Source organism: Argopecten irradians, chromosome 10 (assembly GCF_041381155.1).
Source record: "Argopecten irradians isolate NY chromosome 10, Ai_NY, whole genome shotgun sequence".
Lineage (NCBI taxonomy): Eukaryota > Metazoa > Mollusca > Bivalvia > Pectinida > Pectinidae > Argopecten > Argopecten irradians.
In genome coordinates this window covers 13,721,677-13,736,091 of record NC_091143.1, presented here as the reverse complement: position 1 = coordinate 13,736,091, position 14,415 = coordinate 13,721,677, and the positions used below count along the sequence as shown (strand labels likewise).

Genomic DNA, 14,415 nt, shown 5'->3' with positions numbered 1-14,415 from the left:
GGCATTCCAGCTACATAGCCATGGTGGCCAGGTGGTTAAGGTGTCCCAACATATACCACAAGCCTTAATCCACCTCTGGGTCCCAAGTTCCCATGTGGGGCAGTAATTGCCAAGTACTGACCACTGGTCAGTATTTTTTTTCTCCAGGTACTGCAGTTTTCCCTCCACCATCAAATATGGCACGTCATTAAATGACCTTGACTGTTAATAGGAAGTAAAACTAAGCACACTAAACCAAAGCTTGTGTGTCTGTCTGTATTGATGAGTGTATCGTAGATAAGCATCGTCATGTGTGGCCTGGGTCTTGGATAGGACACCACTCCCTGGACACCACCTGTGTTGTTTGGGCCTAGCATGTTGTGTTTGGTAGCAGCGATAATATGTCATGTTCATGCATCATCAAAATATCGTAACTAAAACTCTATGACTATCAAAATCTTTAAAGAAGGAAAACTTCAACTTTTCTAAAGCTACTGCTTTTTGTCCAATACTAGATGAGTATGTTAAGATGGAGAGAAACTTGAATATCAAAAGAATTGCCCAGATTTGTTCATAAAACATCAGCAAGCTTTATTTTCACAAATGTCTATCTCGTAGAAAAACATCAAATAATGATACAACACAATGTAATAGTAAATATATATGTTTTAATTGTAGCTTTTTGCCAAAAGATGAACAGCTTGACTCCCGAGAAGAAATGGCCAAGAAACTTGTTCATTCATCTGTGATTCTGGTGTTTGCTTCCAACAATTATGCTGCCAATGATATCTGCTGTGATATGTATAAATACGCCATAAACACATTAAAAAAGCCGGCCATTGTCGTCGCTGTGGGGGAAGACTTTGGATGGAAGCAGAGCGCATCTCTGGGTGTTTTCATGACGGACGTGGTAAGAGCAATTTTTCCATTATTAAGAGTCATGCATGCTGTGTCAATTCTGTGTGATATAATTAGTTCTTATGTGAGCAAAAATCAAAATCACTCATTGTTTAGAAAGAGTTTGACCTTGACTGGACTACCCGTAACTGGTAACCAGGGTAATTGGTAGATAATCCGGCTAATATTTGATGTCCTCAGTGTGCAAACCTTAGTCTAGACATGGATTTTTCTCTCTCTCTCTCTCAGAATTGGAACCCAACTAAATACACTGTACCCTTGGTACTACTGGTACACAGTGTATGGTCGTGTGTATTTGAGGGCAAAGACTTTGAGAAAGAAGTGATCAAGATAGTGTTTAGTGGTACTAGGTTCAAAGCCCAGTCTGGTTTGTTTCCATGGTTACAATTGTCATGATATGACTATGCTAATTTCTTATTCATCCCTTTACAACATGTATGTTGCAGGTTTTCGTGAACATGATCAACTCCAAAAAGGATGTCTACAAGGTTAAGTTTGCAGAACTACTGAGCACCCTTCAGAAGAATGAACAGCTGAGTCAGACAAGGATGGAGACATCTAATTCCTGTTTTATAAGTTACGCCTGGGCTAATTCTGAAACAGCGGTTGCTTTGGGAACAAAGTATGAGAGTTGTCTATCAGCAGTACTTTGCCTTCCCTGTCAATACACATTAAGAATGAACAAGTCACAATGTCGCATTATACCTAGTAATTTGTACTTAATATGAAAAAGCTAGCTAAGAAACACACATGTCGGCACTGATGAAGTTATGTCTTTATATGGCAACATAATTACTATATTTGATCTAATAAGTGCACAGGGCTTTTCACAAAAATGAGGTTGGTTTAGTAGAACCAAATTTTGACTAACCTTATTAACCTTATTGCATATAAATTTAAAAGTACATTTATATGTAAGTCAGTAATCAATTTGCAAATGAAAAAACAGTTTTCATAGTTTCAGTCTGTTTTTTAATTGAGTTAAATAAAATTGTGGCCTAAAAATGGGGAGGGCGCTTATAAAGGCAGAGGTCAAATTTGGTAGCTATTAATGCAACACGTCTCTTTTATGCTGTTAAGTATTGAAGCCAACAGAAGCTGCTGCTACTACACCCTCATCATAATTGTCACCACCATTGTCATCACCATCGTCATCACCATCATCATTATAATTATCATCATCATTTCCTCCTCTACCTCAGATATATTCTTTGTCAATCATAATTGTCATCATCAGCTATGAATTTCATTCTGTTGTATCATTATTTTAACAGAGCTTTACCTGGATCTGTGGGGAAAAGTGATCCTCGTGAATTCAAAACTTTTCTTGAGAGCCGAGGAATAGGCTGCTGGCTAGACATAGAGCAAGTGAATGTGGTCAGTATACTTCCAGCAATTCACTATTTAAAGATAAAAAAATTGTCAATGAATTTGTCAATGAACTTTCTGGCTACATATATGTTAATATGATATTAGAGAAAGGACATGTGGGCATATATTTGTCCCCATCACTGTTTACTTTGTTGTTACAGAATGATCAGTTGTTTGCCAGGATTGCCAAAGGTCTATGTGAATCACGTGTCATGGTCGCCTGTGTGTCAGATGAGTACGCTAACTCAAGAAACTGTATAAGGGAGATAAAGTTTGCAATACAAATTAATCTACCAATCATCATCGCTGTGGTCGGTACAGGAGTACGATGGCTTAAGACAGAGGTACAGTAAAACCTGCCTTAGCGACCACCTCTGTTTAAAGAACACCTACATAATAAGACCACTTTCTTTAGGTTCCAAATGTTCAAATCCTTCACAATTCCATCAGTGGGTTACAGATTTAATTGTCAGTTAAGAAGAAAGAACTATATGACATAATAAAATATTGTAACTAAATCCCAGAGAAACATCTCTATTTCCTTTACAAAAGCATTGAAATAATACAAATATATGTATATATATCCATATGGAAATACTTAAAAAGAATTTTAAACACTATACATGTACATTTAGATTTCAGTAACGGTTTCTCATTAAGATATTGTTAGTATTTGTAGAAGTAGTTAAAATAAGTTATATCAAAGAATATTTATATTGATTTCTTAATAACTTTGGTACAGTAGATTTTGAGAGTGGTTACTTGTAAACAGGCTTTCATTTTAAACTGATCACCATATAGGAAGTAACAAATATTGCCGAATGGAATTCCCATTCTCGGAAGAGTTTGGACAGAGTTTACATAGTTACGGAAGCCACATGATGTTCTCGGCAACGACGTTACAATGTTGGCTAACTTTAGCTTGTTTGACTAAATGGGCCCCCCCTTAGATGTTCAATATTTTTTTTATTTTTAATCAAAAGGTTTTTGAATTATTATTGCTCAATTTGACTTTGATTAAGTCCTGTCTCTGCATGAGTTACAACAGAATTTTTTTTCAAAATTTTTTTTTAAATGATGAAAAAAATAATACAGATACCCGGTATGGATATTGGGTATTTAAGAATATCAAATACTGTTACATCATAGTTTTCACCAGATACAGTTTGATTCCTTGTTATATCAGGTTGGTTTACTGACTACAGACTTCCCCAAGGTCAATTTCCAACACAATCCAGACAAAGAAACTCTACAGACATTGTACCAACTTATCCTTGACAACATGAAACCTGAGACAGAAGAGGACACTGATACCAAGGAGAATAAAGAGGAAATGGAAGAAAACAATCAGATATCTTTCCAGGTACTGGATTTTTAGGTCACCTGAGACGAAGTCTCAAGTGACCTATTCTAATCGCCTTTTGTCCGTCGTCATGCGTCCTCCGTCGTCCGTCGTATGTCCGTAAACAATTTACATTTTCGTCTTCTTCTCCAAAACTGCTGAAGCAATTTCAATGAAATTTTGCACAAACCTTCTAAGGCATAAGGCCAATCAAAATTGTGAATTATATGGTCCCCACCCCCCAGGGGGCTGTGGGAGGGGCCAAAAGGGGTAAAATTGAGTAAAATTTCAAAAATCTTCTTCTCTACTCACAGATGTGGTAGAATCAAATACTCTTCATAGATAAAAAGGTCTTAAGGTCCTTTAGTAAAATTGTGAATTATATGACCCTGGGGTCTCTAGTTTCCCCCTGGGGAGGGGGTTAAGTTTACTATAGTTTATATTGGGAAAACACATTTTTGCTTATTATTTGGTCATTTGTAATAGGAAATGAGTCAGATGTTGTCAGAATTATCAGTATGAGATGGTCATTTAATTACAAAAATTGTGAATTATATGACCCTGGGGTCTCACGTTTCCCCCTGGGGAGGGGGTCAAGTTTACTATAGTTTATATAGGGAAAACACATTTATGAGCATTTGTTGCTCAATTTTCATTGGAAACGAGTCAAACTTCGTTAGAATTATTAGTCTGAGATAGCATTTTAATATCATATCCACATTGGTCCTGGCCGACCCCCTAGGGGCAGAGGGGTGGGGCTAAAAAAGGGTCAAATAGGCTAAAACTTCAAAAATCTTCTTCTGAAATTCTGGAAATGGTAGAAACAAATACTTTTCATAAATGGAAAGGTCTTAAGGTCCTTTACAAAAATTGTGAATTATATGACCCTGGGGTCTCACGTTTCCCCCTGGGGAGGGGGTCAAGTTTACTATAGTTTATATAGGGAAAACACATTTATGAGCATTTGTTGCTCAATTTTCATTGGAAACGAGTCAAACTTGGTTAGAATTATTAGCCTGAGATAGCATTTTAATATCATATCCATATTGGTCCAGGCCGACCCCCTGGGGGCAGAGGGGCGGGGCCAAAAAAGGTCAAATAGGCTAAAACTTCAAAAATATTCTTCTAAAATTCTGGAAATGGTATAATCAAATACACTTTATAGATGAAAAGGTCTTAAAGTTTGTTTATAAAAATTGTAAATTACATGACCCTGGGGTCTCCTGTTTCCCCTTGGGGAGGGGGTCAAGTTTACTATATAGTTTATATAGGAAAAACACATTAATGAGCATTATTTGCTCAATTTTCATAGGAAATGTGTCAAACTTGGTTAGAATTATTAGCCTGAGATAGCTTTTTAATATCATATCCACATTGGTCCTGGCCGACCCCCTGGGGGCAGAGGGCGGGGCAAAAAAAGGGTCAAATAGGCTAAAACTTCAAAAATCTTCTAAAATTCTGGATACAGTAGAATCAAATAATTATAGATGGAAAGGTCTTAAGGTGTTTTATAAAAATTGTGAATTATATGAGCTTTGGGTCTCACGTTACCCCCTGGGGAGGGGTCAAGTTTACTTTTGTTTATATAGGAAAAACATATTTGTGAACATTATTTGCCCAATCTTTGTAGGAAATTAGTCAAACTTGATAAGAATTATTAGCCGAAGATATAGCATTTTAACATTCATATCTGTCCTCGATGACCCCTTGGGGGACCAGAGGGGCAAGACCAAAAAGGGTCAAAATGATTAAAATTTCAAAAAATACCTCTAAGTTCACAGGTTTGATGGAAGCAAATACTCTTCATAGTCTAAAGAGTCAAATTCATAAATTACTGACCAACTTCAAGGCCCAGCATATAGTGTTTATATGTCTTTAATTTGTTTCATTATTTGTTTCATTATATATTCTAACTCAGGTGACCGTTAAGGCCCATGGGCCTCTTGTTCTGGATTATATCCCCTGGGCCCAATTTCACAAAGGTATTTTTTTATCTGACAATTCCACATAGGAAAGCATTACAGAAGTTATGGGAAAGAATCTAAAATTAAGGAGCCTTCCTTAAAGATGCTCCACCGCCGACAGAGCATAAATTATATTCATTCTTTGAACAATAATTGGTGTTTAATCATGTATATATGTCTAATTAACACAAAAAATTAATATAAAATAATTTATTTCGCCTCTGGTGCATGCGCAATCAGTACTTCATTCCATATAGGATATAGTGACATGGAATTTTTTCGGGATGCAATTAATTATTTTTCATATTTTTAACTTGAAGTAAAATTAGAAGCTTAAACTTTTCAATGGTGGTAATGATGTAAAGTAAGTAACTTTTGTAACTGAAGAAAAATACGAAATCGTCTGCTCCTGTTTTTGATAGTAAAAAAATACCATTTGTCAGCGGTGGAGCATCTTTAATATCTGTAATGTTTTCATCTGGAGAGTTTTAATTTTAGTAAAGGAATGTTAATGAAACTGGGTCTTTTTAGAGAATGTTTGCTTATTAGAAGTTTGCATGGTAGACAGATAACAGTTATTCCACAAACAAAACTTTTTTTCCTTTCCAGGAAATGTATGAGCTAGCCCAGAGGAAGTTACTAAGACAGGTTTCTAGTTACCCCAGTACATATGATATTGGGAACTACCCTCGCCTGTTTGTGATGGATATTGCAGAAACAGTCTCAGGTAAGAGATGCAGTAAAAAATGCCTTAACCACCCTATAACAGTCAAACCTGTCCTATGTATATGTGTCTTTTTTAATAAGCAGCCTGTATAATATGTAATTATTACTGTACCCTAAATAAATATTGATATTTGTACAGTCAAACCTGTATATAAAGACCACCCATGAGACCCATGAGTCTTTATAATCAAGTGTTCTTCATACACAGGTCAAATTATGTTGAAATTGCTTAAATTTAAGGAATCCCTTAACTTAACATTCTCCATAAGAAAATATTACAGATGTTAAGGAATGCTCTTTAACTTTTGTAATGCTTTTCTATAGGGAAATTTATGTTTAAGAATTCCTTTAAGTTAAGGAATGTTCATGAAACTGGGCCCTGGCAGGTTTGAATGTAAAGATTTGTAGATACATGTAACTGATTATTTTTATGAAGGACAAGAATGAACCCTATAACCTGTAGATTATCACTTACAAAATGTAATGAAGAAGCCATCAAAATTGGTTGATACTATTCTTTACAGGTTGTTCTTTGGTTTGGGTAGGGATTGGATAATCTTCATTTACACAGGAAGGAAAAAGATAGTTACAACATGTATATATTAATTGTCATACCATGAAAACATGCTACATATTCATAGCACATGTTGATGGTGATATCATCTGTCATTTTTGTTGGTAATGTCATCCATTTTTCACATACTCGATTGGCCTAGCATATCAATAACTAATGTGTCAGTCTTTTCTTATAGAAAAAGATAACTAAATATGGGTTTGTCAAGCAGACAGAGATATTTCAACCTTCATTAAAGATTGGCTTGAAAGCACTTGACTTAATATAAGCTGTTGGATAGGACCACTCAAAAAACAACCGAAAAAATTCTAGAGGTGACGCAATACGACCCATGTATAGATTATATTAATCCTTAATTGATGGAGGGGAGTTGGATCTATTAATAATTCTAAAATAATGTTGATATAACGTCTGTTTTTATTGGATATGTGTTTTCATGATCTTATTCTCTGATTTAACATTGTCAACAATTTTCAGTCAATATTGTATGCTCAAAATAGGCGTGATTCAGGGGTTTTGCTGGACAGGGGTTTTGCTGGACAGGGTACAGTAGATCCCAAATATTGCAAACAATTCATTGTACACTCTTTATTTTATGTGTGTATTTGCAGAGGATGAAGTAAAACTTGTGAACTACCAGGTCCATACTCTGTGTGAATGTGATCAGGTAAAACAGCATTATAATTCATCAGATACAAAAACTGGTAGTTTCATTTGAATTTTGAGTATCAGAAAAGGGGAAGAACTCTTCAGATGATCTATCTGTACTGAGCTTGTTTACTGTTGCCGCCCCATATCATACTAGTGTCATGTTTTAAGTTGTATACAAAATATTCAGTTGATAATCATTAACTGCAATTGTAAACAAAAAAACAAAACAAATAAATCTTAAATGCAGATACATCATCATGATGTTCCGAATCTAACTGAATTTAACATGGAGTAAAACATCAATTTATCCTGATTAAAAAAAAGAAATGTTTTACTGTTTCATTTACAGGGCTGGCACAGCGTTTCTGATCCAATTGTAATGGAAACTAAGAAGGTAAAATATCATAAAACATTCTGCTAAATAGGGACATATTAAGTGTTGATTTTGAATACTTTTCATTAATATTATTCCATTCTTTCCAAATGTTATAACCGTTTAGAAATTCATTTTATGGTTACTGTAACAACTTTTAATTACATTTGAACCTTGTAATGTTGAACTTATATTACTCAAAAACTACTTTTTTCACATGAAATATTTTATTTGTCCTAGCTTAATTTATTTGACTTAAAAACTAAAGATTTTTGCAAAGTCTGACTATATATATGCTGCTGTTGACATCAGACACATCAACAGTTTGACTGTGAGGATGTGAAGGATCACTGATGATTGAAGTATGATCTGATGTGAGAGAGGACCGTTTTACACTATTCTGTATTGGCACATTACAGTGTTATACGCCCTTGAAGGTAGGTTTTGATTGTGACGTCATGCGTTTGCGAGCGTAACGGCACACTTTTCAGAGAAAAGGAAGTGAATTTCGCTCACAAACTGTTGATGTCACAATTGGTAACTACCGATAAGGGAGGCAACTCTGTAATATGCAAAGGCGTAATAACTATCTTCAGGTGGATGCAGACATGGTCGCTGAGGTCCTGGATGAATTTACTCCTTATCTGTATCGCATTAATACGGTGATGGAACACAACACGGGCTTCGTCCTCAATCTGTTTGCTATAGGAACTGGCCAGCAATGTAACCAGCAGATCAAAGAAGTATGTACTGGTACACACTTAATCACCATTACTATCTTATACTAATTTTGCTTTTTTCTGCCCATGGACTACGCCTTTGATAATGTTTTACATCAAAATTCAGGTCACAGATTAAACAGAGAAAAAGTGGTTGTTATAATTTGTTGATTGATGTGCAATTCCTATTATTAACACTCTAAATTTAACTTTCTTGGCCTCGAGATTTAATTTAAAGTTTCACTTTTATTTTGAGAAATCATGGACTGATAATTTATTGCAGGATCAGATGAGATATCTTAAGTGTTGTTCAGTGAGATAAAAGTCAGTATCATTTTCACACCAGATAATTTTACAGTATAACATGAAATTTTCGTTGTGTGGAAATTTTGGTTGTTTTGTTTTCGTGGCTGCTTTGAGACCACCAATGAATAAACCCAATGATTGCACAGTTGTTCCATCTGCTAACCATACATGTTTCAGGCCATGGTATGATTTGAAAGCTCTAAACCACGAAAGAAACTACCCACCAATATTTCATGTTATACGGTATACTGTCATGTGAAAGGACATTTGATAATAGGTATTGTATAGATTTAATTATGTTTTATTTGTGCCCCTTAAAGCTGGCGATGGTCAGTCCTCTGAGTGTCCCGGCATCTTATCACAGGCTGAGAGTCCAAATTCATGAGTTGGACACGAAAAAAACGAAAGGAAACCTGAAAAGGTGAGCCTAATGTATAAAGCAAGTCTTAGTTTAAAAGTATTAATCTACATATTGATATATGTAAATACATAATATAGAATATTAGGGAATTACACATAAAGTGGTCATATTTTCAGTAGTGTTTATTAATTAGAGTTTAAGACAAATCTTTGGGTTCAAATTCAATTCACACAATAAATATTGATGCAATAAGTCACTATCATAACATGTGAAGCTCAAAGTCAAATTTTCATCTTTAGGTCATATCTAGATTAAAGGTCAAGGTCAAATGTACATCTTCTGTCTGATACAATTATAGTAAGCTAGCTGATCTAACTGATTTAAGGTCAAGAACCGTGCAAGGTCAAAGTCAAAGGCCATCAGGTATATCTTTCTGATGACAAATCTATTAAAGCTACAGGTGTCTTCTTGGGTGATACTGCCACAAAATTATTAAGTCCTTGTATATAACAGAGTTATCTGCCCTAGGAGGCAGATATCCATTGTGACACTTCATTGATGTGTGTTTTACAACCGGAAAATAAATGATGTGACATAACACACACAATAAAATACAAAAGAATTTCGGCAGTAGAACCCACAGGGACCTGGCATGAATTATGTATATATTTATGATAGATATTGTAAAAGTATATACTATTGGTTAGAAATTTGTGCCAGGTCCCTGTCGAGAAGAGCCATCACCGTTCATGCTAATGATCTGGCAGTAAATGATACACATATCAATCATTCAAATTGTCAGAAAGTCTTAGGTATTTACATAGATAAAATTTTAAACTGGTCAGAACAAGTAAAAAAGGTAGCATCTAAGCTCGCAATAGCAATTGCTTTATTTCGAAAAATGAAAAGCTATCTACCAAGAGAAGCTAGGAAAATTTACTACAATTTTGACATTTTAGATTATGCCACTATAGTCTGGGGTAATGGTTTGACAAAAAAAATGAATAAATCATATATTACAAAACTACAAAAGAAAGCTCTTAGAATAATTCTAGATAAACCAATACTATCTGACAGTTTATCCCTTTTTAAAGAAGCTAAAGTACTCCCTTTTGAACTCAGAATCAAATATCATACTGTAATTTTGGTTTATAAAGCACTGCATAATATAACACCGGATTATATATGTACTTTAATTGAAACTTGTCAAAATTCTTGCTTGTACAAACTCAGATCAGCTACAGAAAATAAACTCCTTTTACCTAAGTTACAATCAGAGACAATGAGAAAGTCCTTCAGCTACTCTGGAGTTGTATCTTGATATAACAGACTCCACATCCCTTGTAACTTTTAAGCAAAAGTTAAGAAATTATTTACTATCAAACTTGATAATCTAAATGCATTATTAACTTACTTTGTGCTTACTATATGTTACCTATATCAAAACAATTCCTATTATTTGGTTTAAGGAATGTACTATACAGTATATATGAAACAGTAATATATGTGTTTCATTTCACTTGTGTGTTTTTCCATTGTATTGTATATAGATTGTTATCATATGCATGTGATGTATATTTTGATGTTTTATGTCAATTTTGTTTGTGTTTATATAATGAGGGCCATATGGAAGATTAGCTCCATGCTAAATATGCTACCCTCAATAAATAAAGGATATCAAACAGGAAAGTGGATTGAACAATAAAGAAACACAAGTAGGATGTATAAATGTTGTGGAAGTTTCTAGAATTTATTTTGTTGCTGTGAACTTTTCGCCCTTCCAGGCTTTTTCGGGTCTCACTAACACAGGTATGTGACATAACAATCAATATTTACCAGCAAGGACAGATAACTCTGAAATTACACAAATACAGAATTGATGACATTTCATAATCTGGTTGTTTCAGGTGCCGTCTGTCCAGTGGGAGAATAATTTGGCTGTGTGAGGAGCACGCCGTCCAAATGAAGGTCACAGTTCTGAGTGAGGAGGCTGGAGAGGTTAAACACATAATTACTAACCAGCCGTGGCTAGATACCATGACAGAGTATATCAAGAATATGAGATCTACGAAATACAGGCCATATGTATTCAAAAGCAACAGTAAAACCAAGAGATACATAGAAGGTAATCATATATAATCTAGCTTTAATTTCATTCAGAAATTTCCTTTAACTCATTCATCTCTGAAGAAAATGAAAAATTTGATTTGTATTCGAGCTGTCCTGTGAATTTAGTTAGTCAGTTTGAAGAAGACAGTGATGGTTTTGAATTGCAGTCTAGTGAAAATACACATACTTAGATTAACTCTAAAAAAAAAAAATTTTAAATAATTAAATATCATAAGCTTTATAATTGTTTTTTTTTCCCCCCTAGATTTTATTGAAGATGATACTGACATAAAAAGGGCATTAAAAAAGACGGTGCTACGAAGGCAATCTTCCATTAAAATACTAGATGTAACTGCTGATATGTCGGAAACTAAACCTCAGGACCATGTGTCAACTGAAGAAGCAACCAGCATCGAGAGCAAAAAGAAGAAAAAGAAGAAAAAACATAAGGAAACCCCCGAAGAGGAGGAACAAGTTTCTGAAGGATTGAGTTCTCAGACTGATCCCGGAGTGAAACTTGCTGATCCTGAGTTGAAACACACTGAGCCTGAGTTCAAACATGCTGACCCTGAAGTCAAACAAGCTGAATCTGAGGTCAAACAAGCTGACTCTGAGGTCAAACAAGCTGACCTTGAGGTCAAACAGCCTGATCCTGAGGTCAAGCAGGATGACTTTGAAGTCAAAAGATCTACAATATCATTGAAAGGAAGAACAACTTCAGCTAACTCACAGCCTGGAAACAGATCTGCACCTCCTGGTCCAGATGATGGAAATTCTGCATGGCCATCACAGTCGAGAGTACAGGAGAACAAAGGAGAGGATGACAGGAAGACCCAAGCTGGTGCTAAAAGTAAAGCTTGTGTACTACTCTAACACATTTCATTTCAAAATGTTTTTATAAAATCAAATAGATTTTAACATGGATCAGGCAGCAGGCAAAGTCTTATATATAACCCTCTCCAGATGATAACATGCATTCAACACATTACATGTACATTATTGTACCTCACTTTCATGTAGAATGTTCTGATTGGATTAAACTTGATCACATGACATTGAATAAGTTAAATATTTCATTGGAATTGGAAGGCGAGGGAAATAATCCCTCACTGAAATAACCCCTGGAAACTCCGCATGTGACCGGAAGTTGATGTCATCTGCAACGTCAACCAACAATGGTAACGCTGTTGCTTAGTTTTTTGCAGCCCGACGAATTTAGCAATGTTATTGGGATATATCTTCATCATTTCTTTTACAAGAGTTTTTTCTTATATTTTTGTTCGGTATAATAAAATATTTATGTCCCTATGTGTCAGGATACATCTAGGATACATCTAGATGTATCCTTCCACAGAGAGCCATAATTGTACACTATGTATAGGTTGGAGCTGTACATGCGCTATGTACTGTAAATCACTTATATTTCATGAGTACTTAATTACGCGAACTCGCCTCTTAAAATTTATTTGCGAGTACATAATTTTCCCATTTCACTAATAGTATTTAGTCAATGTACGTACCCTTGTATAGCGACTATAGTGTTCTGTCAGTATTATTCTTCATACATGTACATGCTAAATGTATAGAACAAGGTTAAAGGTTAATAAGGTTATAAGATAAAAGTTGTAACCTTGACAATGGATTGCTTAATTATACCATTTTTTTCTCTTACAAATAGATGAAGTTGAAAAAAGTGCTATTTCAGTTGTCCATTTAAGAATTGAAAATTGAAAAGTATTCAAGGTTAAAGGTTCAAGAGGTCATAAGGTAAAAGCCGTAACCTTGACAATGGATTGCTCAGTGATACTTTTTTACTTTAAAATAGATAAAGATGAAAGAATACCATTTCAGTTGTCCATTTAAGAATTAAAACACTGCCGCTCTGCAATAGAATCCATGTTGGATCGTGTCAATGGGAAGGTATACCTATACATATAATTATCTGAGATTTGATCTTCTTACATGTAAAATAGTTAAGAGGGAGGGGGGCAGAGGGGGCATGAGGGGAAGGGTGGATGAAGGAGGGAGTGCATGAGGGGGAGGGGGCATGAGGGGGAGGGTGCATGAAGGGGAGGGTGCATGAGGGGGAGGGGGCATGAAGGGGAGGGTGCATGAGGGGGAGGATGGCATGAAGGGGAGGATGCATGAGGGGGAGGGTGCATGAGTAGGCAGGGTGCATGAGGGGGAGGGTGCATGAGGAGGAGGGGGCATGAGGGGGAGGGTGCATGAGGGGGAGAGGGCATTGGGTGGAGTTTTATATATACTCTCCAATGCCAGGGAAACATTGTGCCAGGGAATTATTGGACCTGTAGATCTAATAGGTATGTTTAGTGAATTTCACTGATAACGATTGATTGTTGTTTTCAGATGATTTACATGTACCTTTAGTCATTTTGCAGATACATAGATTATTTATTATTGTTAGTACATATAACAGAGTTTACATTTTTTTTTATCCATTCGAGATTATTCTTCTATTTCTATTTTGTTATCGATACTGTTTCAAGTATATTTTCCATGTTGAGATGATACCGCTTCATTTACTTATGTGTCTTATATTTTCTATATATTTTTTTACATATCTTTATAATTTTTTTATATTTTTTTTATTCAAGTTGACAATGAACATTCCCATTTACCTCAGATTAATGCCTACAGATGTGATGATATTACTGATTATCCTTGGAGATACAGTAAAACCTGTTTTAACATCCACCTACTTAATAAGACCGCAGTGTCCCAAATGGTCAATACCATCACAATTAAACCTGTGTATGAAGAACACTTGATAATAAAGACCATTTTTTCTTAGTCCCTTGGGTGGTCTTTAAAGTACAAATGTCAATATGTAGGGAAGTACAATATACATTTTTACAGTTCGTTTATTGATAACATGTATACAGTGGACCCCAAAACAATGGACTGTCCAGATAACAACTTCCAAAATGCTGAATTCAGACTACTTAGTCAATAATTAAATATGTTCACCGACATTTTTGTCTGGATTAGGAGTCTTCCAGAC

The 14,415-nt window shown here is 35.2% G+C and overlaps 1 protein-coding gene across 1 annotated transcript in view; it reads left to right on the top strand.

The window, feature by feature from the left end:
* The window catches only part of LOC138333171 (uncharacterized), a 36,246-nt gene extending 22,868 nt beyond the window's left edge, over positions 1 to 13,378 (top strand). Inside the window, exons 22-33 of the mRNA XM_069281352.1 lie at positions 658 to 889; positions 1,344 to 1,519; positions 2,172 to 2,274; positions 2,430 to 2,612; positions 3,455 to 3,631; positions 6,184 to 6,301; positions 7,486 to 7,541; positions 7,875 to 7,919; positions 8,495 to 8,641; positions 9,244 to 9,344; positions 11,192 to 11,409; positions 11,659 to 13,378. Of these exons, the coding sequence (XP_069137453.1) occupies positions 658 to 889; positions 1,344 to 1,519; positions 2,172 to 2,274; positions 2,430 to 2,612; positions 3,455 to 3,631; positions 6,184 to 6,301; positions 7,486 to 7,541; positions 7,875 to 7,919; positions 8,495 to 8,641; positions 9,244 to 9,344; positions 11,192 to 11,409; positions 11,659 to 12,266 (2,164 nt within the window). The 3' untranslated portion in view covers positions 12,267 to 13,378. The remainder of the gene's footprint in view (positions 1 to 657; positions 890 to 1,343; positions 1,520 to 2,171; positions 2,275 to 2,429; positions 2,613 to 3,454; positions 3,632 to 6,183; positions 6,302 to 7,485; positions 7,542 to 7,874; positions 7,920 to 8,494; positions 8,642 to 9,243; positions 9,345 to 11,191; positions 11,410 to 11,658) is intronic.
* Positions 13,379 to 14,415: the final 1,037 nt, after the last annotated feature.